This window comes from Panicum hallii, chromosome 9 (assembly GCF_002211085.1).
Source record: "Panicum hallii strain FIL2 chromosome 9, PHallii_v3.1, whole genome shotgun sequence".
In the NCBI taxonomy this organism is placed as follows: Eukaryota; Viridiplantae; Streptophyta; class Magnoliopsida; order Poales; family Poaceae; genus Panicum; species Panicum hallii.
The window spans coordinates 24,204,122-24,228,585 of NC_038050.1; the positions used below are offsets into that span (position 1 = coordinate 24,204,122).

At 49.2% G+C, this 24,464-nt stretch overlaps 2 protein-coding genes and 1 pseudogene across 2 annotated transcripts; 2 read left to right on the forward strand and 1 right to left on the reverse strand.

Moving 5' to 3' along the window:
• LOC112872957 overlaps positions 1 to 18,764 on the forward strand; it is a 32,321-nt pseudogene extending 13,557 nt beyond the window's left edge.
• LOC112876208 (proline-rich protein 2-like) lies at positions 18,648 to 19,886 on the reverse strand. Its single transcript, XM_025940263.1, has 2 exons — positions 19,654 to 19,886; positions 18,648 to 19,530 (listed from the first exon to the last, which is right to left on the reverse strand). The coding sequence occupies exons 1-2, from the start codon at positions 19,814 to 19,816 to the stop codon at positions 18,866 to 18,868; spliced, it is 828 nt and encodes a 275-aa protein (XP_025796048.1). The 5' UTR covers positions 19,817 to 19,886; the 3' UTR covers positions 18,648 to 18,865.
• A 3,704-nt stretch (positions 19,887 to 23,590) lies between these two features.
• On the forward strand, positions 23,591 to 24,025 carry LOC112872958. The gene has a single exon (XM_025935992.1). It carries the CDS (start codon positions 23,591 to 23,593, stop codon positions 24,023 to 24,025), a length of 435 nt encoding a protein of 144 aa, XP_025791777.1.
• The last annotated feature ends 439 nt before the right edge of the window (positions 24,026 to 24,464 follow it).

Below are 24,464 nucleotides of genomic sequence, written 5' to 3' on the forward strand. Positions count from 1 at the left end.
TTGGAAAGTGCCTCAAAAGAACCTTTATATGATGAATCAAAGGGCTGTGACAAAGAGTTTACTACACTGCGTACAGTTCTTGAACTTCTTAAGTTGAAGGCTAGCGTCGGATGGTCTGATAGTAGCTTCACAGATCTTTTAAAATTTCTGTCCCAACTCCTACCAAAACCCAACAAAGTACCAACCAGCACTTATAAAGCGAAGAAGCTTATATCTCCCGTAGCTCTGGGTGTGCAAAAAATTCATGCATGTCCGAACCATTTTATTCTGTATCGTGGTGAGTTTTGAGAACGCAACAAGATGCCCAGTTTGCAATGTCAGTCGATACAAGAAGAGCTACAATCAAGAGTGTGTGAGCAAAATCGCGAAGATAAATAGAAACAAGAAAGCCGCTATCGGACCTGAAATTGATGATGACACTTTTGATGACATGGATGGCAACAGGAGGTCAAAGATCCCAGCTTTGGTGATGTGGTATCTTCCAGTAATTGATCGCTTGAAGCGTTTGTTCTCGAACCCTAGGGAGGCTGAGCTTATGCGCTGGCATGCTGAAAGTCACAAGCAGAAACAATCAGATTCGACACCCTGCTGATGCATCACAGTGGAAAACTTTGATCATATGTATCCTGAGTTTGCCAAAGAAATCAGAAATGTAAGATTTGCTTTGGGTACAGACGGAATGAATCCATTTGGTGAAAAAAAGAAGTATACATAGCACCTGGCCCGTGACTCTGACGATGTACAACCTTCCGTCATGGTTGTGTCACAAAAGGAAGTACATTATGTTGACTATTCTTATTCAAGGTCCGAAAGCAGCTGGTGTTGATATTGATGTGTTCCTGGAACCTCTTATGAAGATATGGCGAAGCTCTGGAATGAAGGAGTTCGAATATGGATGAGTATCGCCAGAGTATTTCAACCTAAGAGCAATTATATTTGTTACCATCCATGATTCTCCCGGGGGCGCCACACTTTCAGGGCAAAAGACCAAAGGGAAGAATGGTTGTGTAGTGTGCGTGGATGGAACTGCTTCCTTATACCTTAAATCATCCAAAAAGTTGGTGTTCATGGGACACAGACGGTTCTTGATGAAGCAGCATAAGTACCGAAAGATGAAAGAGGAATTTAACAATGAACTGGAAAGTGAAGGTGCACCGAAGCCTTATAGCAGGAAACTCATTTTTGAAATTGTAAAAAACATTCAGGTTGTATTCGGAAAGGGGAAAAAAAACAAAGGAGAAAAGAGAAAGAGAACTGACCCTTCAACTGACACAACTTTCAAGAAGCAATCGATTTTTTTCAAGTACCTCCCATACTGGAAGGATATGGAAATTTGCCACAGCATTGATTTGATGCATGTAACAAAGAATGTTTTTGATAGCATCATTGGAACCTTACTGGCATGCCGAGTAAGACAAAGGATGGACTTAAGTCACGCCGGGACCTAGTAGATCTTCAAATCAGATCGGAACTTCATTCAGTGGATAGTGGCAAAGGGAAGCCTTACCTTCCCCAGCTAGCTACAACTTGACAGTTGAGGAGAAAACAAAAATTTGCAAATGTTTGCGTGGGATCAAAGTGCCACAGGTTTCTCATCCAATATCAGCAAACTAGTTAGGATGAAGGACTTGTCTCTATTTGGTTACAACTTCATGACTGCCATATGATGATGACGGTGTTCCTCCCAATTGCGGTAAGAGCCCTCGAAACAGAGCATGTCAAAGTTGTCATCACACGTTTTGTGTTACTTTTTCAATGCGTGTCACAAAAAGTAATAGCTTTAGAAGACTTGGACTATCTGAAGGCATACATCATCGAGACTATGTGCAAGCTTGAAATGTGTTTTCCTCCATCATTTTTTGATATGCAAGTACACCTTATCATACATCTCGTGGATCAGATAAAAATATTAGGCCACTATATTTACATCATATGTTTCAGTTGGAGCGGTACTTGGCAGTGTTAAAAGTTATGTGCGAAATCGCGCTCACCCAGAGGGTTCAATCATGAGGGATACACTACAGAAGAAGTGATTGAGAGCTGTATAGATTACATCAGAGATGGAACAATGATAGGTGGCTGTACCTAAACATGAGGTAAACTATGTGGGAGAGGGAGAATGGGCAGGAAAACTTTCCGCGTCGAGGATTACAAGATAGTACATTGTGCTCATGGTAGTGTACTACAACATCTCGCGATAGCCGACCTTACATTGAGGAACACCTAGATGAGCTTCGTAAGAAAATCAGAACCGCACAGAGGACTGGATCATGAGGGAGCACAAACATCGTTTTAGCGAATGGTTAATGGACAAAAACATCCCATCCGGAGACTCTTTGGAAGAGAAAACAATGAGGAATTTGGCTTCTGGACCATCGTGTTTAGTGACATCATGGCAAGCATATGACATCAATGGGTACACATTCCACACTAAATCAAAAGACATGAAAAGTGTTGTGCAAATAGCGGTGTTCGTATTGATGCTTTTGACCTACAGGGACAGAAGACCACATATTTTGGATTCATAGAGGAAATATGGGAACTTGATTATGGTCCGAGCTTGAAAATACCATTATTTAGGTGCCAATGGGTACAACATCCCGGGGGGTGACAGTGGACAACTATGGACTCACACTGGTAGACTTAAAGAAAGTAGGATATAAAGATGACCCGTGGGTTCTCGCCGAATGTGTTGCACAAGTGTTCTATGTACTCGATCCATCAAATGAGAAGTGCCATGTAGTTATTTCTGGAAAGCAAAAAATTGTTGGAGTTGAGAATGTGGGAGACGGAGATGAGGAATACAATAAGTATGAAGAGATGTCCGTCTTTAATGGTCCTGAGAGAATCAAGCGTGTGGAAAAAAAAATTGATAAGAACTTGAAGCCATACATGCGGAAAAATGGTAGTTCATGAAAAATTGTATAAATCAAATTGTATTTGTCATGTGTCCGATCGACTATGTATTGTGGTTACCAATGAATTTAAAATCTCTCAAGTTCTCTATGTGTACTATTTAAATTCATTCACATATATATATGGTGGTTTTCTACTAACAATATAAATGCTCATGTTGATGCTAAAGGTCACAGTGAACTGATTTGTTTTGCCTATATGTGCAGCAATGCCCAGGAGAGGTCTCAGCTAGAAGGATCATTTGTTGGAGCTCATTATAGTGTTACATATTAATTTGTTACTTGTAGATTATAGAAATTTCCCTTCTGTGATTCTGTATTTATCTATATTGGACTTGAAAGAATATCGATTCTGTGATTCTGTATTGATCTATATTGGACTTGAGTATATTTCATTCTGTGATTCTGGACGAAGGACCTCTGTCTATGCAATTTTACTCGGTTTGGTATTCATATACAAGCGGTTCTATTTAGCTTGACCGCTTGTGATACGTATCCAGCGTCACAAGCGTTCCCTGTTACAGACCGCTTGAGATATGAATCCATCACAAGCGGTTAAGATTCTAAAACCACTTGTGACACATGTCCCGCATTACAAGCGTTTCGTATTACTGACCGTTTGTGATTTCAAAATTATATCACAGCCGGTCAGGTTAAAAACCGCCTGTGATGGTGATAAACTCACAAGCGGGTTGTCTTATAAACCGCCTGTGATGTTGACGCGGATATCACATGCGCTTTTTAATTTCGGACCGCTTGTGATACTTAAACATCACAAGCGGTTTGAATGGCCTGGCACATCTCAAGCGGTTTTACAACCTAGCCGCTTGTGATGGAAAAAGGCTACCGTTGTGTAGAGCCATATTGTACTAGTGCAAACGGATCGATTTTGTTGGAGTAAATGCAACTGCTGTCGCGTGCGACTATACAAGGCTGTGGTGGAGATTGATTTTATAGGGTATGATGGGAGCTGAAGCGTCCTTCAAGACATGAGGTCGATAGGATATGAGCGCGGCCGCAGCCTCCGCAAAGTTCATGGCGAGGAGTCAGTTTATATGAGAGCTATGCATGGCCGTGGCCTCCGTGGGCTCGTGGGGATATTTACAACCCGAGTCTTGTGGCACGTGGCCTCCAAATTATCTCGAGGAAAAGAGATCGTCGAAGCCCCCGGGGGTTCAGCTATCACCGGGCATCTTCTCATGGATAGAACTTGCGCAGGTTCTGGATGTTCCAGGAGTTCGGAATGTCTTGGCCTTCGGGATATTGTAGTCGATATGACCCTGGTCTTGTGACCTGTTTAACGATGAACTGGCCCTCCCACCTTGAGTTGAGTTTGTGTAGGCCGGAGACGTCCTGGATGCGACGCAAGACCAGTTCACCAATACTGAATGACCGCTCCCTCACGTTGCGATCATGATAACGCCGGATCCCCTGCGAGTATCGGGCTGACTGAACAAGAGCGGTGCAGCGAGCCTCTTCAACAGAATCGAGCTCTAACCGCCTCACCTCGTCTGCCTCGCCTTCATTGTACATTTCGACCCTTGGAGACTTCCACATGACATCGGCCGGTAAAATAGCTTCCGATCCATATACAAGGAAGAAAGGCGTGTGTCCTGTGGCTTTGGACGGTTGAGTCCGAAGCCCCCAGACGACATGTGGCAACTCGTGTATCCACTTGCCCCCCTTCTTGCTGTTTTCATCATAAAGTCGCTTCTTGAGGCCATGGATTAACATACCATTTGCCCGCTCGACTTGTCCATTGGCCCTTGGGTGGGCAACAGAGACATATTTAACCTCGATGCATGCGTTCTCGCAGAACTCCCAGAACTGGTTGGCCATGAAATTTGATCCCAAGTCCGTGATGATGGTGTTGGGGAAGCCGAAACGGTGCAAAATATCCGAGATGAAGCCGACAACCCGATCTGGTGTGAGCTTGGCTATCGGCTTGTACTCAATCCACTTGGTAAACTTGTCGATAGCAACCAGAGCATGGGTGAAACCGCCTGGTGCCATTGTGAAGGGCCCAATCATGTCAAGGCTCCAACAAGCGAAAGGCCAGGATGGCGGTATGGTGATGAGGCTATGGGCTGGAACATGAGCCTGTTTGGCAAAGAATTGACAATTTTGGCACCTGCGCACGAGATCCTCCACGTCGGTCACTGCAGTGGGCCACCAGAAACTGGCCCTATATGCTTTCCCAACCAGCGTTCTTGAAGCCGCATGGTTCCCGCAGACGCCCTCGTGGATCTCCCGCAGTATGTCATAGCCATCTTCTTTTGTGACGCACTTCATGAGAACTCCTGACCGGGCGCCACGCCGGTAGAGCTTGCCGTCGACCAGGACAAAACCCTTGCTTCTTTGCAGGACGCGTACCGCTGCTGCGCTCTTGGCGTCAATTCCTGCTGGTAGCCTTTGATCTCGAATGAAGTCGATAAAATCCCCTCGCCAGTCCTCCCCCAGCACCATAACCTCTCGATCGGGTTGTTGGGGACCCGAATCGATGGTTGCTTGCGGAGGAGGCGTGATTGATGGCTGCTTGAGCTCCTGGACGAAAACTCCCGGCGGGACTTGAGCACGTGTTGACCCCAATTTGGACAGGGTATCCGCACCAACATTGTGCTCCCGTAGCACGTGGTGAACCTCCAAGCCAGAAAATTTGCTTTCCAGCTTGCGCACTTCCTGTACATAAGCATCCATCGTCTCCTTGTTGCAGTCCCATTCTTTGTTGACTTGTTGAACGACGAGAAGAGAATCGCCATACACAAGTAGTCGCTTGACCCCTAGCAATATCGCCAAATGAAGCCCATGAAGCAAAGCTTCATACTCAGCTTCATTATTGGATACCTTCCATAGGATCTGAAGGACATACTTCAACTATTCGCCTTGTGGAGAAATGAGCAAAACTCCGGCGCCGCCGCCGTCGAGCTTGAGGGACCCATCAAAATACATGGTCCAGTGCTCTGGCTTGTCGACTGGAGTTGGTACTTGATTCTCCCTCCATTCAGCGATGAAATCAACTAGAGCTTGAGACTTGATTGCAGTGCGTGGCTTGAAGTCAATTGACAAAGCCCCCAGTTCTACTGCCCACTTGGATATACGTCCCGTGGCATCTTGATTATGAAGAACGTCCGCCAGCGGGAAGTTCGTAATCACAGTGATCTTGTATTCATCGAAGTAATGGCGCAGGTTTCTTGATGTGATTAAAATTGCATATAAAAGTTTTTGAACGGTTGGATACCGTACCTTGGAATCGGAGAGGACTTCGCTGACGAAGTAGATAGGCCTCTGCACTCTAAACGCATGGCCTTCTTCACCCCGCTCGACTACAATAGCACTGCTGACAACATGGGTTGTTGCCGCAATGTAGAGTAGTAGATCCTCTTCCGATAGCGGTGCTGTAAGGATCGGAGGGGACTAAAGGTGAGTTTTCAGGTCTTGTAAAGCCTGCTCGGCCTCCTCCGTCCATTGGAACTTGTCTTGGCATTTTAGGAGCTTGAAGAAAGGTAGTCCTCTCTCCCTGAGTCGGGAGATGAACCTGTTCAAGGCCGCCATACAACCTGTCAACTTCTGCACATCCTTGATTATGGCCGGAGCCTCCATATCAGTGATGGCCGTGATCTTCACAGGGTTGACTTCGATGCCCCGGTTGCTGACGATGAACCCGAGCAATTTCCCTGAAGGTACTCCAAAAACGCACTTGGTGGGATTGAGTTTCCACCGAAATCTGCGCAGACTGCTAAATGTTTCTTCCAAATCAGCGATCAAGTTGTTGGAATCCCTGGTCTTGATGACCACGTCATCTACATAGGCCTCAACATTCCGGTGCAGCTAATCCACGAAGCACATCTGGATCGCACGCTGGTATGTTGCTCCTGCGTTTTTCAACCCGAAGGACATGGTTTTGTAAGCATATGTCCCGTACGGGGTAATAAACGCTGTCTTGATTTGGTCCTCTTCCTTGAGCGCGATCTAATGATAACCTGAATAACAATCAAGAAAGTAGAGAAGGACACAACCAGCCGTCGAATCGACAACTTGGTCAATGCGCGGCAGCCCAAAATGATCCTTTGGGCAGTGCTTGTTAAGATCGGTGTAGTCGACACACATTCTCCATTCATTATTCTTTTTCTTTATAAGAACGGGATTCGCTACCCACTCTGGATGGATTACTTCTTTAATGAACCTAGCCGCGAGAAGTTTAGTGATCACCCGTTTGATGGCCTCACGCTTATCGTGGGCAAACCTTCGCAGGCGTTGCTTTTTGGGCGTAGCCTTCGGGTGTACATTCAGAGCATGCTCGATCAACTCCCTGGGCACCCCTGGCATATCCGCTGGTTTCCACGCGAATATGTCTCGGTTAGCCCGTAGGAAGCTGACGACCGCGAGTTCCTATTTGTCACCTAAGCCCGCGCCGATGATGGCGGTTTTAGATGAATCTCCCTCCACGAGCTGGATCGCCTTGAGGGCCACGTCATCTGTCAACTGGATGCTCGACTTGCTGGCCTTCTTGGAGGGAATCTCCAGCCCGGACTGAGAAAGCTGCTGCGCGGCCGCGAGTACTTCTCCCGAAGCATCTGGCACGCAAGTAGTCGAAGCATATTGGATCGCCTACTGATTGCAGTTGTATGACTTCTTCAGATCGCCACGGAGGGTGAGTACTCCACCGAGTCCTGGCATCTTAAGAAGCAGATAGACATAATGCGGCACTGCCATGAACTTGGCAAGTGCCGGACGACCCAGTATTGCATGGTAAGAAGATTCAAAAGTAGCCACCTCGAATTTGATGAACTCAGTACGATAATTCTCCCGCGTGCCGAAGGTGACTGGAAGGACCACCGTACCAAGCGGGTGCGCCGCATTACCTGGGACGATGCCATAAAAGGGGGACTTGCTGGGAACCAACATGTCCTTGAAGTCCAGGCCCATTTTATTCAGGGTGCTGACGAAGATGAGATTGAGCCTACTCCCGCCGTCGATGAGGACCTTGGTGAGCTTGACCTCTGCCACCACAGGGTCCAGGACCAAGGGGAACTTACCGGGCTCCGAAAAGCTCGTCCACTGGTCGTCGCGAGAGAACGAGATGGGGACCTCCGACCAGCGGAGTGGTCGTGGTGCCACCGGTTCGACGGACATAATCTCCCGAAGAAGCAGCTTCTGGTCCCGCCTGGAGCAAAAATCCTCGTCTCCCCCGAAGATGACGTTGACGACCTTCGAGGCGTCCTGAAACTTCGGGTTGCGCCCCTGGTCGTTGTGGTCGTCATCCTCAGGTTCTTTGTCAGCAGGCTTCTTATTCTTCTTTCCACCACCGGGGTTCCTGAACGTCCTCTGAAGGTGGTAGCAGTCAATGGCGGCGTGGTTGGCGCCCGGATGCCATGGGCACTTTTTCTGCAGGAGTTTCTCGAACTCCTCCTGTGTCGTCGACTTCTTGCCCCGCGAAGGACGATCGATAGCCGCGATGACATCATCTGGCTTTCATTTCCGGAGTGGACCCGAAAAGTCCCGCTGGCTTTTGTCGTTGCGGTTGTCGTTTGGGCGCCGCAGATTGCTATCTTGACGCCGCAGGAACCGCTCCCGCATCTTCTCCTCCTGTTCGGACCAATCGTGCATCATATCACGAAGGCCCGCAACAGTCTTCGCCCTGTTCCGCCTGAAATCCTTGTAAATGCCCGGGTCGGTGATGCCGTTGTAGAAACAATCGATGATGTCGTCCTCCGAGATGTTGGCGATGGTGGCGCGGACGTTGAAGAAATGACATGTGTAGGACCGTAATAGCTCATTACGTTCCTGCTTACACTGAGCAAGATCGTGACGAGTACCTGCATGAGCAATCGCTCCCTGGAAGTTGTCGATGAAAACTTTCTTAAGGCGTTCCCAGGAATCGATGGAGTTGCTGTCAAGGCTTTCCAGCCATGTGAGCGGCGCAGGGTCCAAAGCCATCGGAAATTAGACGACTTTGGTAATGTTCGAACCCCCTGTGACCTCAATGGCCGTGGAGTAGCAACGAAGCCACTGCTGAGGGGCTTGCTTGCCGTCATACTTGGTAATGCCGATCGGTTTGAAGCCCTCTGGATATTTCTAGCTGCTGAAACGAGCAGAAAAAGCAGGGAATCGGTCGCTACAGTCAGTACGTTCAGTTTCGACTTCTTCGCGGACCTTGCGCCTGGAGAAGATCACGGTCCGCGCGTCGCGACCTTCATTGATGTGCTGGCGCAAGTCCTCTGGAGGAAGTCGATGATTGGCCTATCGCGGTTGACCCCCTTGCGGTGGCTGCCGCCTCCCGCCAGGGGCCTGTCTCCCGCGAGCGTTGTCGTTACTGAGCTGGAGTCGAGGACGGCCTCCAGCCGTTCGGCTGTGAGCCTGACTCCGGCTCTCACCCACGCGCTCCTCTTTGATGGTGGATGCCGGGCTGTGCTGATCCAACTGGATCCAGGCCCTCTATGCATAAAGGAGCGCCTGACGCACTTCCAGATCATGGCTACGCTCGAGGATTGCCGTTACCCTGGCGATGCTGGCCACTGGAGTCCTGAAACCCCGCTCGCTTACGGCGGCAAACTCAGGGTCGAGCTCGCGATGCATAGATCGCCTTCGCTCGTTGGCCCTCCTCCACCGGATTGTGCGGGCCCTGTTCCTGGCCCTCCGCGCCTCACGATCGGCGTCGTTCTCGTCACCGGCGTTGGCCGTGATCTCATCTTCGGAGATTGCTTCAAAGTTGACGATGGGAAGGTCCCCACCGTCCTCGCCTTCTTTGGCCATTAGCACCTGGCGGGAGGAAAGCTCATGAGAACTTTCGTCGACTAGTTCAGTCGACCCCTCCGCCGCGGTGGCCAATGGCCTGCCTTCTTGAAAGGGCAAGGGCTCGAGGTGAGCCTCAAGTCGACCCTCTGCCTCGAGTAAATCGGAGAGCATCATCCCCTTCCAGTGCACAACGTGCCCTTCCGGCAAAGAGGTGACCACGAGGTCACCGGTACCGGAACAACCCGAAGCCCCCCGACACGCGGTGGCTTCAGGCTTTCCACCCTAAAGCAGCAAGTCCAGGTCCTTTTCTAACATAGAGAGGGACCCAGAGACGTTGGCCTCCTGAAGATCAGTGGCCGATTTGCACAAGCCGAGTTGAGATCGGTTATGCGGATCCCTAGATTGGAACAAGTCCAAACCAGGGGAAGTTGTCGCAACACCAGAAGAAGTCAAGACTGGAGCAGACTTTGTCTCGATCTGTGCTGCAGAGGCATGAAACGGCAAGTTGTCGAGCCCGTCGACGAACTTGTCAAGGTTGCTGCGGAGATCCGCAACGGGAGTCTTTGGCTTCATGTCGATGAGGAATCGCCGAAAATTGCCCACACCATCTGCGATGCAGACCCATGAACCAAAGACGAATGTCGTACCCTGGGAGGGAACTGACCTGATGAATTTGAACGATGCCATCGAGCTCGCCAGTGGATCTTCGACGCGCTCCCCTACCTGGCGCGCCAGCTGTCCGTGTTTAACCGGCTGCCCACTGAGGGGTATACCCAAGGTGGTAAATTTTGGGTGAGGGGACGCCGAGATCAGGATCTCGAAGGTGCAAGGAACACAAGACTTAGACAGGTTCGGGCCGCACGGAGCGTAACACCCTACGTCCTGTATGGTTTGTATTGCCTTCGTTATAGAATGACCTAATGATCCTCTGTTTTGAGAGGGGTCCCTGACCTCCCTTATATATCCGAGAGGCCAGGGTTACAAAGATACTAACCAAGACCAGCCAAGGAATCGTACCACAACATGTCTCGAGTAGATTTCCCCTGTATCGGTTAGCTCTATCTCCTATTTAAATAGAATAAATAAGAGATAAATAAGATGAATAAGAGATAAGACGGACTTAATCTCTTAGACCTCTTTAAACTACGTTACGTACCCAGCCCGGTGGCCCCGGGTCTGACAACGTCGATGCACCGCTGCCGCCGACCTCGACGACCCAGTTCAACTTCGGCTTGTGCGGCAATGTCCGCGCGCAGCAGCGACTAGTACGACTACTTCGACTACTCGTCTCAACTAGAAACTAGTCGAGGGCAAGCCTCACAGCAACGACTACATCAACTACTCGTCTCAACATGAAAACTAGTCAAAATCGACTCCGACTAGTCGAGCTTCATCAACAAACTGTTGCAGCTCCATCAATGAGCTCCACGGCTTCGTCGACATTCATCCACAAATCAAGCTAAGTGATTTATACCTTTTCCGACTTGTTCTTCACAAGATCGGCTACTTTTTGGGTACGCCTCTCGACGGGCATGAAACCCTCAGGGGCTACACCATGATCGACTACGTATCTGTGTACGTCTCTCGACGGGCATTGAAACCCCCCAGAGCTACACTTCGCTGACTACTTATCTGTGTACGTCTCTCGACAGGCATTGAAGCCCTCCAGAGCTACACTTCACCGACTACTTATCCGTGTATATCTCTCGATGGGCATGAAACCCTCCAGAGCTACACTTCGCCGACTACTTATCCATGTACGACTCTCGATGGGCATTGAAACCCTCCAGAGCTACACTTTGTCGACTACCTTTTGCGCACTGCGCATCCTCTTTGTCGCATGATGACTACTTTCTGCTTGTTGTCTCCTCTTAATGGTCACTAATCTACTCGAGTACCAAATGCCTTAATCCATGATACCTCGAGTCTCCAATCATGACCTAAGCGACCTGTCCTGTATGAGTGAAGGCTAGAGACCTAAGCGACTTGTACATGCTATGGGCAAAGGCTAAACTGGGACCGAGTGAACGTAAAGGGTGGACTACTCATGAGATTTAAATGGCCTAAAAAAGTGCTCGACACAGCAATTTTTACACCGAATAAATTTTGGTGTCTTCACATTATTACTGAGTACTACTCGGTATCTTCGCATTATGCTATATAATGTATGCATTGTCTTTTTTTAGATCAAGCTTCGGCAACAACACTCCAAGCAGCACGGCGTGCCATCACAGTTCCGCTAGTTCCCAGGCTCGGGGGCTGGGCGATGCACACTACTCGACATGGCTCCTTCCGCTCTTCTGGCTCGTAAGCTTGGGGGCTAGACAACGTAAAACTACTCGAAGATGACTCATATGAAAACTGAGAGTGCAGAAGAAACCCTAAGTCACCGCGCGGTTAAATAAACCAGCGAGAGGCTCAATTTCACTGTGCAGAAGGCGAAGAGTTTTTCTCAGAATTTCAGAGTAACACCAATGCCACAATTCTTGGATCCTTTTTCCGAACCTAAGGGTTTTGGATTCAAGCTCGGGGGCTGCAGGATACGTGTCATCGACTATTTATTTTTCAAATGTACTCAAAGGATAAGAAAAGAAGATTCAAGACTAATTTGACCCTCAGCTTGATTCTTCAATTCAACCTAAGGCTCGGGGTCTACCCCATATGGAGTGCGATTTTCCATCGCACCCCATACAAAAGAAGACTTGAAGCTATTCGGGGCATGAGCACCTAATAGCCTCGATGCAACCAAGGAAGTACTCGAAGAAGACCTTCAAGATGGAGTTTCAGAAGAAGCCGAAGACTACTTCAGAAGTACTCGAAATGCCTGCAGTACTCGGCTATGAAGAGCTCAGGGGCTTGTCAGGGATAGATCCCGTAGGTACCACAAGGAAGCTACCTGTGAGGAAAAAGAAGTCTGATTCCTACTAGGATTCCACTATAATCCTATTAGGACTCATACCTTATAATCCTACTAGGACTCCTACATTGTAATCCTACTAGGAACCCTATCCCCTGAGATATATAAAGGAGCGCAGGATACCTAGATAGGCAGAGAACCAACAAAGAGCGGCCAACAAGCAACTCAATACCCAAGCGCAGGGCACAATATACAACGCCCCAAAATAGGACGTAGGGTATTACGCTACTCAAGTGGCCCGAACGTGTCTAAATTTGTGTCTTGTGTCCTTGCGTTCACCTTCAAGTTCTAGATCCGGTGATCCCTCACCAAATAATCACCTACCTTAGGGTATCCCTAGGTAGGCCGACGGTAAAAACACCAACAGATGGCCCTCAATGGGTAAGAGGTTACCACCACAATTTTGTGGGCCTAGAAATAATGGTGGAGCTTCCGGGATGCAATGAGTATAGCTTAAAGGAGCTTATGCATCTCGGAATACCTGGCCTTTGCTTCATGTAGGACCTCGCTGACGTAGTAGACCGGCTTTTGGATAGTCTTGACTTTAGCAGCGGGACTGGGCCTTTCTCCCTGAGCTGGGGATTCTGCAGACCCCAGGTCTTCTGGCTCTTTCCCAGGTCGGGACCCGGCTGGACCCCCCGAAGCAGGGTCAGTTGTTACATCAGTGAAGGTCAGACCTCCACTTCCTACGGGGGGATCCCAGGGGCCCCCTGTATGAGCTGCTCAGACCTCTCTGCGACCAGCACCATGCTGATCACCTCAGTCATCACTGCAAGGTACAGAAATAGCATCTCACCCGGCTCTGGAGCTACCAGTACTGGCAGAGAGGTGAGATACTGCTTCATTTCTTGGAAGGCTTGCTCTGCCTCCTCAGTCCATGTGAATGGGTTGGACCCCCCATCAACTTGAAGAAGGGGAGAGCTCTCTCTGCTATCCTCGAGATGAAGCGGTTGAGGGCTGCAAGCGACCCCGTTAACCTCTGTACGTCCTTGAGTCGTGCAGGGGGCCTCATTGCTTCAATTGCCTGGATCTTGTCCAGGTTTGCCATGATCCCCCGGTGTGACACCAGGAACCCGAGGAGTTTCCCCGCCGAAACGCCAAAGACACATTTCTCGGGGTTGAGCTTCGTACATATCGCACGCAGCTTGTCAAAGACCTGGGCTAAATTTCCTATTAGGGAATTCGCTTCTCTAGTCTTGACTACGATGTCATCAACATAAACCTCAACTATGTCTCTAATCAAGCCACCTAATGTAATGTTCATTGCACGAGCAAAGGTGGGCAAGGCATTAAGCAAACCGTATGGCATCACAACATAGCAATAAAGACCATCCACTGTTACAAAAGTTGTTTGCTTCCTATCTGCCTTAGCCATTTTGATTTGATGAAAACTAGAATAGGCATCTATGAAGGATAGCAAGTCACACCCGGAGGTGGAATCTACAATTTGATCTATACGTGAAAGTGGATAGGGGTCTTTTGGACAAGCCTTATTGAGGTTGGTGTAGTCGATGCACATCCGAAGCTTCCCGTTGGCCTTTGGGATGATGACCGGGTTGGCCAACCACTCGGGGTGGTGGACCTCTTCGATGAAGCCAGTTTGCAACAGCTTGCGGACCTCTTCACGGATGAAGTTCTGCCGCTCGATGGACTGCTTTCGTGGCTTTTGTCGCACCGACCTGGCATCGGGGTGGATCTTCAGATGGTGCTCAATCACTTCCCTGGGGATCCCGGGCATCTGTGACAGCTCCCAGGCGAACATGTCGGTATTTGCCCGGAGGAAGGCGATGAGCGCGCTTTACTATTTCTCTCCCAGGTTCCCCCCGATGCGGGTGGTCTGGGACAGCTCCGCTCCAACCTGGATGGTCTACACGGGGACATCGTCCGTATCTGACAGGTGAACTTTGTGCGCCCTCGGACCCCTCTGCGTTGGCAGCCGGGGTGAGACCCGCTGCCAGTGCATGCAGCTTCTCTACTGCCGCTACGACAGCGGTCCGGTCACCCTGGACGGTGAGGACTCCTGCAGGGGACAGCATCTTAAGGACCAGATACCCATAATGGGCAACAGCCATGAACCGGTATAGAGCCGGCCTGCCAATGATGGCATTGAATGGGAGGTTGACCTCCACGACATCGAACTGTATGTTCTCTGTGCGGAATTTTTCCTCCGTCCCGAACATGACAGGCAGGGAGATGGTCCCCACTGGGTAGATGGGATGTGGGCCCACTCCAAAGAATGGGCGTGATGGGTCCAGCTTGGACTCCGGGATCTGCAGCTCCTTGAACGCTGCATAGCTGATGATGTTGAGGCTGGCGCCTCCGTCGATCAGAATGTGGTGGAGCTTGATGTTGGCAATGGTAGGGGCGGTGACAAGTGGTAGCACCCTGACCCCCGCCATGTTCTCCGGGTAGTCGGATGGCCCGAAGGAGATGTGGTGCTCCTCCACCGTTGGTGGGGCGCCTCCTTCGGTGCCCCGGCTTCACCGAGAAAACTTCCTGGCGAAGAGTCTTGACGTCTCTCCGGGAGACGAGCTCCGAGCTGCCGCCGTACATGACGTACAGCTTCTTGCCGCGCTCGTCACCCCCTGACTCGGAGTCAGACTCGTTGTAGAGACCCTTAAGGTCCTTCTTTGGGGTTTGGTACCCCAACTCCTTCTCCGCTGCGGCAACGTCAGCGTCGAAGACCTTCTCCTTGCCAGACCACCGTGGCAGGGAGGAGTGATCCTTGGAGGCCTACTCGCGCCTCTTGCTGACACGCACCGTGAGTTTTAGGATCTCGCGGCATTTGGAGGCGCTGTGGCGGTCCCCAGGATGGACAGGACATGACCTAGGGTTGCTATGCTGCTGGCGCGGATGCTTGCTGCGCGGGTTCTGGCCCCCGGCTGCTGCCGCTGCAGCGCCCGAAGCTCCAGTCTGCGGCTTATTTGCACTGTGATTCTTCTTGTTCTTCTTTTTGCTGCCACCAGGGGCAGCAGCACTGGAGCCCCCCATCTGGGTGGGCCCTCCTTGAGGGGTAGAGTGCCATGCACAGCCCTCAGCAGCCCTGGCGCACTTGTCCGCCAAAGCAAATAAGGTGGTAACGGAATCCACCTGATGGGTCGCCAGCTTCTCCAGCATCTAGTCATCACGGACCCCCTGTCGAAAAGCCATGATAATAGATGCATCGGAAATACGTGGAATGGTTCCACGTACCTTGGTGAAGCGGGAGATTAAGGCTCGGAGGGTTTCCCCGGGTTGCTACCTCATAGCGTGGAGGTGGGCCTCCATGCCGTGCTGCTGGTACGCGCTAGCGAAGTTTGCCATGAACAGCGCGCACAGTTCTCCCCAGGATTGGATGGATCCTGGGGTGAGATTCATGAGCCAAGTCCAGGCTGGCCCTGTCAAGGCTACGTGGAAGTAACTTGTCATTACGGCGTCGTTACCCCCAGCCGCTGTGATGGCGGTGATGTACACCTACAGGAATTCTGACGGGTTGGTAGACCCATCGTACTTTTCTGGTAGGTGGGGCCAAAACTTGGACGGCCAGGCCACCACTCGGAGGTGGTCAGCGAGCGCTGTGCAGCCCACCCCAGCCACCGGGGCCTGGACGTGTCCCTGCGGCTTCGGTACAGCCGCGTCAAGCTCGGCCTTGAGGTTCCGACCCTCGATGTTGAGCTGGCGCTCACGCGACCGCTCCATGGTGATGCGGGCGTCCTCTCCTGCATGTCTGCGGTTGAGTTCCGCCCGCAGGTCTTTGGTCTGTGCACTCCTCACTATTGGGGAGTGCACAGAGTCGGATGCGTCCCCTTGACGGCGGCACTGCCTGGACGCAGATCCCCCACAGAGCTTGGGGTGACCTGTGCCAAGTTGAGGAGGCGGTCGACGTCGTCACACCATTGCCTCAACGCGTCAGGCGAGGCCGCCGCCTCCGACGGGTTGTGGAGCAGCTCCCTGGCCGCCACCAACGGCCCGTTTGGTGCGGGCTGCGATAGGGCCTTGGAGGCCTACTCTGCAGCATGTTGCGACACGACGCACACCACAACCCTCAATGGAGGATGGCGAGAGGCATGCGGCTCAGATGACGCCACTTCCTCCCCCATCAGGTGGTCATGGTGCTTGACTACCCATGGCATTGAGGTCTTAAGCCTTGATCGAGCGCAAACCAAACTGCCCCTACCTGGCGCACCAAATGTCGGAGGATTTCTCCAGCCGGATGGCGGAGTGCACCTGCCTAATCCTAGTTTAGGATGAGTTTGGGGCAAGTCAAGGAATGCTTGATCTAGAGGCGTATGAACACGAGAAGCACACAAAGATTTAGAGTGGTTCAGCCGCCGGAGTGTAAAACCCTACGTCCACTGTGTGATGTATTGCTAGTAAGCTTGTGAAAACTTGTGTGCATGTGAGCTTAGCTTGAGTGTTCGTGAGAGCTCCCCTTCTAACGTGCGCACTCTCGCTTTTATAGGCTTAAGGGGAGCGCGTACACTGAGCGGGGTCCCGACAGGTGGACCCGGCGGCATATTAAATAACGTACACATCGGAGCCTTAAATGCATCAGATCTTGAGATCTTCCTCACCAGCCTCCGTGTGTATCCCCCGTCTGGATATGGTCTTGTGCTGTCTTGTTAGCATTGGGCGTGCTGCCGCTCACATGCGTAGAGGGAGTCGTGCTGTCGCTGCAGAGTCAGCTCCCGCTGACAGGCGAAGGGGCTATACTGACCTGCCATGCTGTAGCCTTCGCGCACTGTAGCAGCGCACGCCATGGCCTTCCTGTAGCAGGTCATAATAACCCTTCGCCCATGCGCGCGGCGCGGTGATATGACCATACGACCCTCGCCCTCGCACGCGGCGCGGTGATGAGACGCGCCACCTCGGTAACTGGCGGGCTTACCGTGATGTCACCCATACCTGCCCAACATGTGAGAGGGCAGCCCATGCCCTGTATCAGGCACGCGCCCCCTAACCATCCGCATTTAATGCGGTAGTTGGGCTTGCTTCTCACAGAAGGCTAGAACCCACCGGACACGTGGCGGTGCTAGTTTAGCGGCCGCTTCCTCAGGGGCACGTGGCGGCACTGGACCTCCTCCTCGGTGGGATGGGAGGTCCAGGCCCGTAGTAGCTGTTCCTGAGCACTTTGTCCTTGCGGGCACATGGAGGTGCCGGACCTGCTAGAGCGTGGGGGGAGATCCGGAGACCGTGCCCCAAGTTATCAGGCCGGGCCGTACGCCCTGTCGCCCATAAGCTTAGTGCGAGGTTACGGATAACCTCGCGTCCCTCAGGCTAGACACACTAGTAGGAGGTACCACTGTCTGTGTTTGTATGTACCAACAATGTTAATGAACATTTATTTTTGAGCTTTTCTAAAACAGAAGCGGATTACCTTATTGCTGCCTATACTATATGAGCCCCTTGTTGCTATAAAAATGGTGGATTGGTAGATAGTCAGCAGATTCATATTTTTTATATAATGCCCTCTAGAGATGCTGGTGAAAGTGAAATCGTCCGGGTTTGTGTTTAACCTTTTATATAATGCCCACCATTTACAAGAAGTCATACTACCAGATAACTTTTGTTGTATTTTCTGTTCAATAGTGAATACTGTAGTTTTTCCATTTTCCAGTGCATTCCATTTCTAGTCTCTGCAAGCCGCGATGGCATTCCTTGATACCCAGAATTTCTCAACTTGGCAGACATAACACTAACAACTTATAAATGCAACGTACTTCGAACCTGGAAAGCAAGCAATGTTCCATGGTTGGTTCCATTCCAATATGTTGCTTGTGTCATACTTTAGGGCTGAATCCTGAACAAACCACTTTTATGAACTCTGAGTCTCTGACCAAATCTTCTCTACTACAAAGGCATGCAGGGGCTTTTGCGAGTCTCGTCTGAATCCCATGTACAGAAAAAAATCTGTCAGTCAGACCATAAGTCACGCTTAACCTTACACAAAATCAAAATCCCATTTCGTCCATGCAGAAAGAGCTGGTCGCTTCTTATATGTGTATTTATCAAGAGCTCAAGACAGCAGAGAAAATGATAATGACACATGGTATTAATCACTGGCCAACATGAACAATTTGACAACATGGAAACATCAACCGTACGTAGGAAAACTCAAACTTATATGTATTTATCCAATAATTTATGATAATTTCATCCAGGCCTACATCCTCAGAACAAATGCTTTATTCCTGCTGGAGGCCTACTGTAAGAGCTAAGAAACACCCTCAAGAGACCAAAAGAGGTAAGGATCCACGCAGCATTACATATAACAGTGGATGCAGACGAAACAACTATGCTTCGGCTCTGACCGATCTCTCTAAACCTTGATCTCCTCCTCGCCAGGAGGGAACTTGGGGAACTTGGGGAAGAAGAAAGGGTTCTTCTTGATGAAGGGGAGGAGCTTCTTGAACTTCTCAGGGTCCGTCTCGGGGTTCTGGGTCTTCTGGTCGGCAGGACGATGGTAGATCGGCGTCGGGTGGGAGTGCGCCGGAGTGGGTGGCTTGTACTCCGGCACGGGAGAGTGGTACACCGGAACGGGCGTTGGCGGCTTGTACTCCGGCACGGGCGCGTGGTACACTGGCACGGACGTCGGCGGCTTGTGCTCGGGCGCGGGCTTGTTGTGGAAGTGTGGCATCATGATGGGCTTCTTGTGGAAGAGGTGCTTCTTGTGAAAATGGTCGCAGAGGAACGCGGAGGCGCATTCTTTTGATGAGTAGTGCATCTTGCCGGGGACTGCGACGAAGGTCTTCTTCTTGTCATCGTCGCTGGACGGCCGGACGATCCAGGACGGCTCCTGTCCGGGGCATGGCTGGTTGGTGGCGCTGTGGAGCTGCGCGAAGCAGTCCTGCTTCAGCTCGCCGTCCTCGCGGAGGATATCCGCTGTGAGCGGGACGCTGAAGGCGCCGGACCTGTCAACCTCGCCGAGGGCCTTGGTCTCGAACACGCCGTCGGCATTCTTGCACTTGACAACCACTTTTAGGCCTGAAGAAACAAAACGTGGTCAGCAAAATTCGTCAGGTAATCTTTCTCTACAAGATCCCGAAAACACAAGTTTCCCAGCAAAATGCAAATGGTTGGAGGTTGCATGTAGATCAGCTAGCGTACCGTTGAATGCTGCCTCAGCTTTCATGTTCTTCCTGGTGCAGTCGGCGCACTTGGCCAAGCCGACGACCATGAAGGCCATCTCGGGCTCTGCAGCATGGGCTAGTATTGCCACTAGCAGGACGGCAGCGACGCCCGCAAGCAGACGGCGAGGCACAGGCCCCATTGTGGAAGCTTTGGCTGGTTCTTGCGAGTTCAGAAGACTCGTGAAGTCTTGATTAGGTTGCAGTGGATGGATATGATGGAAATCAAGGAGAGGCCGTCCGGGGTTTATATAGGATTACAGGTGACAGACGGAGCTGAAGTTAAGTGCTGAACCGAAGCATTTGGCTGAAGTTAAGTGCAGCTGCTAGCTAGTGATCAAGGAGCTACCAAAATCTGGCACCGGCTTTGCAGATTTAAGAGTTAATGTGCCGTTCCAAGTTGATCATCCTCTGTCTGCTCCCCAGATCTACCTGCAGGCTACTATCCTCGTCGATCTTTGTTGACGTCCATGGATGCATGCACGGATCACCAACAAATAGCTGCATTTAAGGAACAATTATTGTTGACTTTTGTTGAAGCAATTTGTCATATATATAAGGTGCTGAAGTAGATTGTAACTAAGATCAATATTTGTCGCACAAGAAGTGTCGGCTGCTGGTAGCCTGGTACTAGCATTTTTGTAGGCTAAGAAAATTGTAGTGAAAAGATGTGAGCTTCTGTTAATCTTTGTATATCCGCATCCATTGCAGTGATGTGGACTCATTGCGGAACAACTTGGTTGACCGTTGGAATATGTTTTCGGATCCTTTTAATTCTCACAATTTTCAAAGGACTTCAAGAAACAATGGTATGTAAGTAGTCACTGCTGGGCTGAGTCTCTCGGTTCCAATTGGTCCTAAAACAGTGCGACATACTTGAGTGCAATCATGCAAGCTCTGAAGCTGGACTATTGAACTAGATGTGCCCTCATTTATTTCCTGGACAGCTTTGAGTAATCGTGAAGGTTCGAAAATTCTCACTGACCTGGAGTCCCGTGTGGCCCAGCATCCGTTTCTTTTCTAGTGTCTATATAGGCACACGAAAAAGTTTACTACTCCTTCCGGCCAAATTATAGATAGTTTTGGTATTTCTAGTATCACACCCTAAATATTTAATTTTAGCATGTGAATATCTTTTAGAATGTGTTTATCCATCTTTAGGGTTTTTGAGAATTTTTCAAATTTTCTAGAAATTATTCTCTTTTTCCGTAGACCTAAATCCATTTATTGGAAAGCTCTAAAATCTTTTTCTTGGCCTTCGAGTATTTTATTTGGACTCGTCGTGTCCTAAGTTTTTTTCCGAAATTCTTGGGGATTCTTCAAGATATATTTTTATGGTTTAAAAGATTTATCTGGACTTTTCTAGATTAATTTTAAGATTGAAAATATGTTTTGAAAAATAAAATCTTTTTCTTTTCATCTAAAGCTGGACTTAATTCATTTCTGGTCCAATTCGTCCCAAGACCATAGAACCGTGTTGTTGAGCTCGGCCACCACCGTAATCTCGTCATATGTCGTGTTTTGACGATAAAAAGTAAATCAAAAGCTTCTCTTTGAGGTACCGAAGCGAACACCCATATTTTCGCCTTTTGCCTTTCCTTTCCGAAGCTTAATAGCTCGTCCAAGCTACCTGACTGCCACTCGCCGTCGATTATCTTTCTTCGCCAAGCTAGAGTTATCTAGAAGCCTGCCCTTTCTTTCTTTCTTTCTTTCTTTCTTTCTTTATCTCGTAGTCGGACCGAGCCGTTTCCTTATTGTCCGTTCTTCTAACTCTGTCCTCTCCGATTTTCTAAAATGCCCCATCGAGTCTCTCGTTATCTAATCCTTCTCCCTAATCAAATCACGCTCGAAAAGGAGCCATAGCTCGATTTCGATGTTTTCTGACAATGCCCCGGTGTCGTAAATGCTGGCTACGGTGACTTGCGTCGTTGCTACATGACCTTAACCTCTGACTGCCAAAACCTAAACCTGATCCGACCCAATTCAGCCATCAACATCCCTCTCCTCTCTTTTTCCTTCCTCGACATGACAGCTATGTCGTGCAAAACTCAGCTTCCCTTTGCGTGCGTGTAACGCCCGCGTTTTTATCTTATTTAAATTGCATTACCAATCACTCACTTAAAAATCTTTTAAACCTTTTCCACCGCTCGAGCTCCCGAAGCCCACCTCCCAATTTTCGGCCGTCCCAACATCACGCAGTCTCTTCCTCTTTTTCCGCGGAGCCGCCTGTCTCTTTTCCTTTTCCACCGGCCCCGCCGTCCCATCGCATCACCATCGTGTCGCGGTCGGCCACGTGTGCCTGCCCGGCCGCAATCATCGGTGCCTATCGGTGTTTTACCGACTGCCCACCGAGGGGTATGCCCAAGGTGGTAAGTTTATGTGAGGAGACGCAGAGATCAGGAACTCAAAGGTGCAAGAAACACAAAACTTTAGACAGGTATGGGCCGCGAGGCGCGTAATACCCTACGTCCTGTATGGTGGTTTGTATTCCCTTGGGTGTAGAATGATCTATTTTGAGGGGGCCCCTGCCCCCCCCCCCTAAATATCCGGGAGGTCAGGGTTACACGGATCTAATCAATACCAGCCAAGGAATCGTACCCGGGTATAATTCGGGTAGTTTCCTCCTGTACCGACTAGCTTTATCTCCTACCCAAACGACTAGAAAACAATATAAATAAGAGATAAGACGGGCTTTATCTCTTAACCCTATATAAACTACATTATGTACATAGCCCCGTAGCCCCAGGTCTAACAAGCCCCCGAGTTCTTCGTAGCTGAGTACTGCAGGCTTATCGAATACTTTCGAAGCAGTCTTCGGCTTCTCTTGAATCTCCGTTTTGGAGTTCTTCTTCGAGTACTTACTTGGCTGCATCGAAGCTATGAGGTGCTCATGCCCCGAATTATTTCTTTGGTATGGTGTGTGAATGAAAAATCGCACTCCATATGGAGTAGCTCCCAAGCCTTAGATTGAATCGGAGAATCAGGCTGAGGGTCGCATTAGTCTTGAATCTTCCTTGCTTTTTCAAATAAATTTAAAAAAATAAGTAGTCGATGCCACGTATCCCGCGGCCCTCGAGCCTTGAATCCAAATCTCTCAGGTTTGGAAATAAGGATCCAAAAGTCATGGCATGCAGTGTAAAAATGTCCACATAGTAAATAACTGGTGTGATGGTACAAATGATGGAAGTTAGATCTGGAATTCGAAGAACCCCTTTTTTCGGGACAGTTAACCCTGAAAAAATGATTAATTGAATATTTTATCTAAACAATCCACCAAATGACCCCTCAACTTCCTAATATTCCCTGAAACGACTCTTCAACTTCAATCGGTCCATTTGGGAAAACCTCATTTCTTTGATGGGTCATTTGATGGGAAAACCTCTTCAACTGATCCTACTTCACAATTTCAATCGGTCCATTTGGGAAAACCTCATTTCTTTGATGGGATGGATTATCCCAAGTGGTCATATGACATGAAAATGCATCTTTACGGGGTTCACCCCTCTATTTGGGAAGTTATTGTTGTAGGTGTGGCTCCTCCAACAAATGGTGTACCCACAGCCGAACAAGCTCAAGACTACTTCCGCAATGCGCAAGCCGTGAGGGTCATCACAAGCTCTCTTTGTGCTTAAGAATTCACTAAAGTCCGCAATTTTGAAGTGGCCAAGCAAATTTGGGACACATTGAGAGAGGCTCATAAGGGGACCGATGAAGTTAGAGAAGGCAAGATGGACTTGTTGCAAGGAGAGTTAGAACACTTTGTCATGCATGATGAAGAAACCATGAGGAAAATGTATGATAGACTAATGGTCCTTATATCGGACATTAGATCTCTTGGAAGCACCGAGTAGGAAGACCACAAGGTAACAAAGAAATTGATTAGGGCTTTCACACCAAGGAACCCTACTCTTGCAACAATGATTAGAAGAGATGCAAAATTCAAGACTAAGACACCCAATCAACTTCTTGGTGAAATTCTCCATCAAGAGTTGGTTGAGAGGGATGTGGCCAAGTCACTTTGCCACAAAGTGAACAAGAATGTAGCATCCAATGCTAGCTCAAGTGACAAGGTCGAATCAAGTCCCAAAGATCTCAAGACAAAGAAGGAAGATTCAAGTGATGAAGGTTCCACTGATGAAGAAATGGCATTGGTCTTGAGAAACTTCAAGAAGTTCATGAAGGAGAAATACTACAAGAAAGGTGGTGATAACAAGAAGAGGTCATCACAAATAAGATGCTATGAGTGCAAGGAAGTGGGCCATTACATTGCCGATTGCCCACAGTTGAAGAACAAAGAAAAGGAGGAGAAGAGGTACAAGGAGAAGAGCAAGGACAACATAAAGCTTACATGATAAAATAATTTGGAAATAATGATTTGAAAGAAATTAAATAGCTTATGGAGAAATTGGAGAAAAAGAGGGAGTGTCGTGATAGGCAAGAAGACTTGCTCATCCTTGAGAAGGAGAGAAACCTTACCTTACAGAAGGCTCTTGACGAGAAAAAGGTGCAAGTTAAAAAATTGGCTATTGAATTGTCTCTAGCTAATGATTCAAATGAGAGGTTGTCAAAGGAGAACACTTTGATAAACGAATCTCTAGCTTCCCTAAAGGCCACTAATAGTGAACTTCAAGCAAGCTTCTTATGCTTAACATTCAAATTCAATGACCTTGAAGTTAACTATAATGTTCTTTGGGGGAACACCAAAACCAATTCCAAAGCAACTCTTGACTCCAATGACTCCACAAGTGAAGGTTGCTCAAAATGTTATAAAGTTGATGTTCAAGCTTGTGT